At 19.7% G+C, this 1,022-nt stretch overlaps 1 protein-coding gene across 1 annotated transcript; it reads right to left on the reverse strand.

The window, feature by feature from the left end:
* Nucleotides 1–303: 303 nt before the first annotated feature.
* Nucleotides 304–664, reverse strand: SRAE_X000200200 (Hypothetical protein; the record flags this gene model as incomplete). The annotated part of the gene is made up of 2 exons (XM_024642874.1): nucleotides 304–439; nucleotides 486–664. 2 exons carry the CDS (start codon nucleotides 662–664, stop codon nucleotides 304–306), a joined length of 315 nt encoding a protein of 104 aa, XP_024499473.1.
* Nucleotides 665–1,022: the final 358 nt, after the last annotated feature.

A 1,022-nucleotide genomic window follows, 5' to 3' on the forward strand; every position in this document is an offset into this window, starting at 1 on the left:
AAATCAATTTTATGAAGTACTAATTCAGTATTTAAAATAGATTTTAGATTAGATTAAAAGCTTTTAAAAAAAAAACCTTCAAAATAAGCTTTACTTTCTGGTGTTTTTTTAGTAAATTCATAAACAGATTGCATAAAATATCTTCGTCATTGACTATTATTTTTTGTATTTAAATCATAAAATTCCTTCAAAATGAATCACTTTTATTTACATCTTCAAATAATTTATTGTGTTTCTTATTATTTATTAGCAAATCTCTTTCAAAATTTTTTTTAAAGTTTGATTTATTAAATTTTGGTCAAATTATTTAATATTTTTATCACATTTCTTGGTTTCATCATCATTTCTAATTGATTTTGTGTGTTTCAAAAGACAATGATTATAGTAACTTTTAAGCTGCATTTGGCCTTTTTTTCTAATTCCCTTTATTATAGAAGTTCTAAATTAAAAATTGTAAATATTAAAAAAGTTACAAATAAAAATACCTATGCTCATTTCTGTTAACATCTCTACATGCTTCTTCAACACAATAAAATTTTACATTTTCTGATTGCCTCCATCCATGGTAATTTAGAAAGTGAAGCATTAATGAATTTAACAAAACTTTTCTACTTTTTCTAGGATTCTGAGATAAAAAACAAGCAGGACAAAAAACGTAATGCATTTTTTGATCATAAAATATTAACTTTCTATAATTATAAAATTAACTTTTATATAAAAATTTTTTAAACATTAAAAGTTATTATAAATAAAAGTTTAAAATAATAAAATGTTTATGTTTAAAGTAAATAAATAATTTTATTGTCTATATTCAATATTTAAAATTTATTTCAAACACAGTTCACAATAAATAAGATACAATTTATTAAGTGGCCACTTAATTTATTCACTTTTTTACTTAGAGTAAAATATAAATATGAGTTATACTATTTAGAGTATCTCTTAAAACTAAAAAATGATTAATATAAGCAAATGATTACAATAAAATGATTAAAATAACTTTTTATCTATTGCTTATATAG

The sequence above is a fragment of the Strongyloides ratti genome, scaffold srae_chrx_scaffold0000004 (assembly GCF_001040885.1).
Source record: "Strongyloides ratti genome assembly S_ratti_ED321, scaffold srae_chrx_scaffold0000004".
In the NCBI taxonomy this organism is placed as follows: Eukaryota; Metazoa; Nematoda; class Chromadorea; order Rhabditida; family Strongyloididae; genus Strongyloides; species Strongyloides ratti.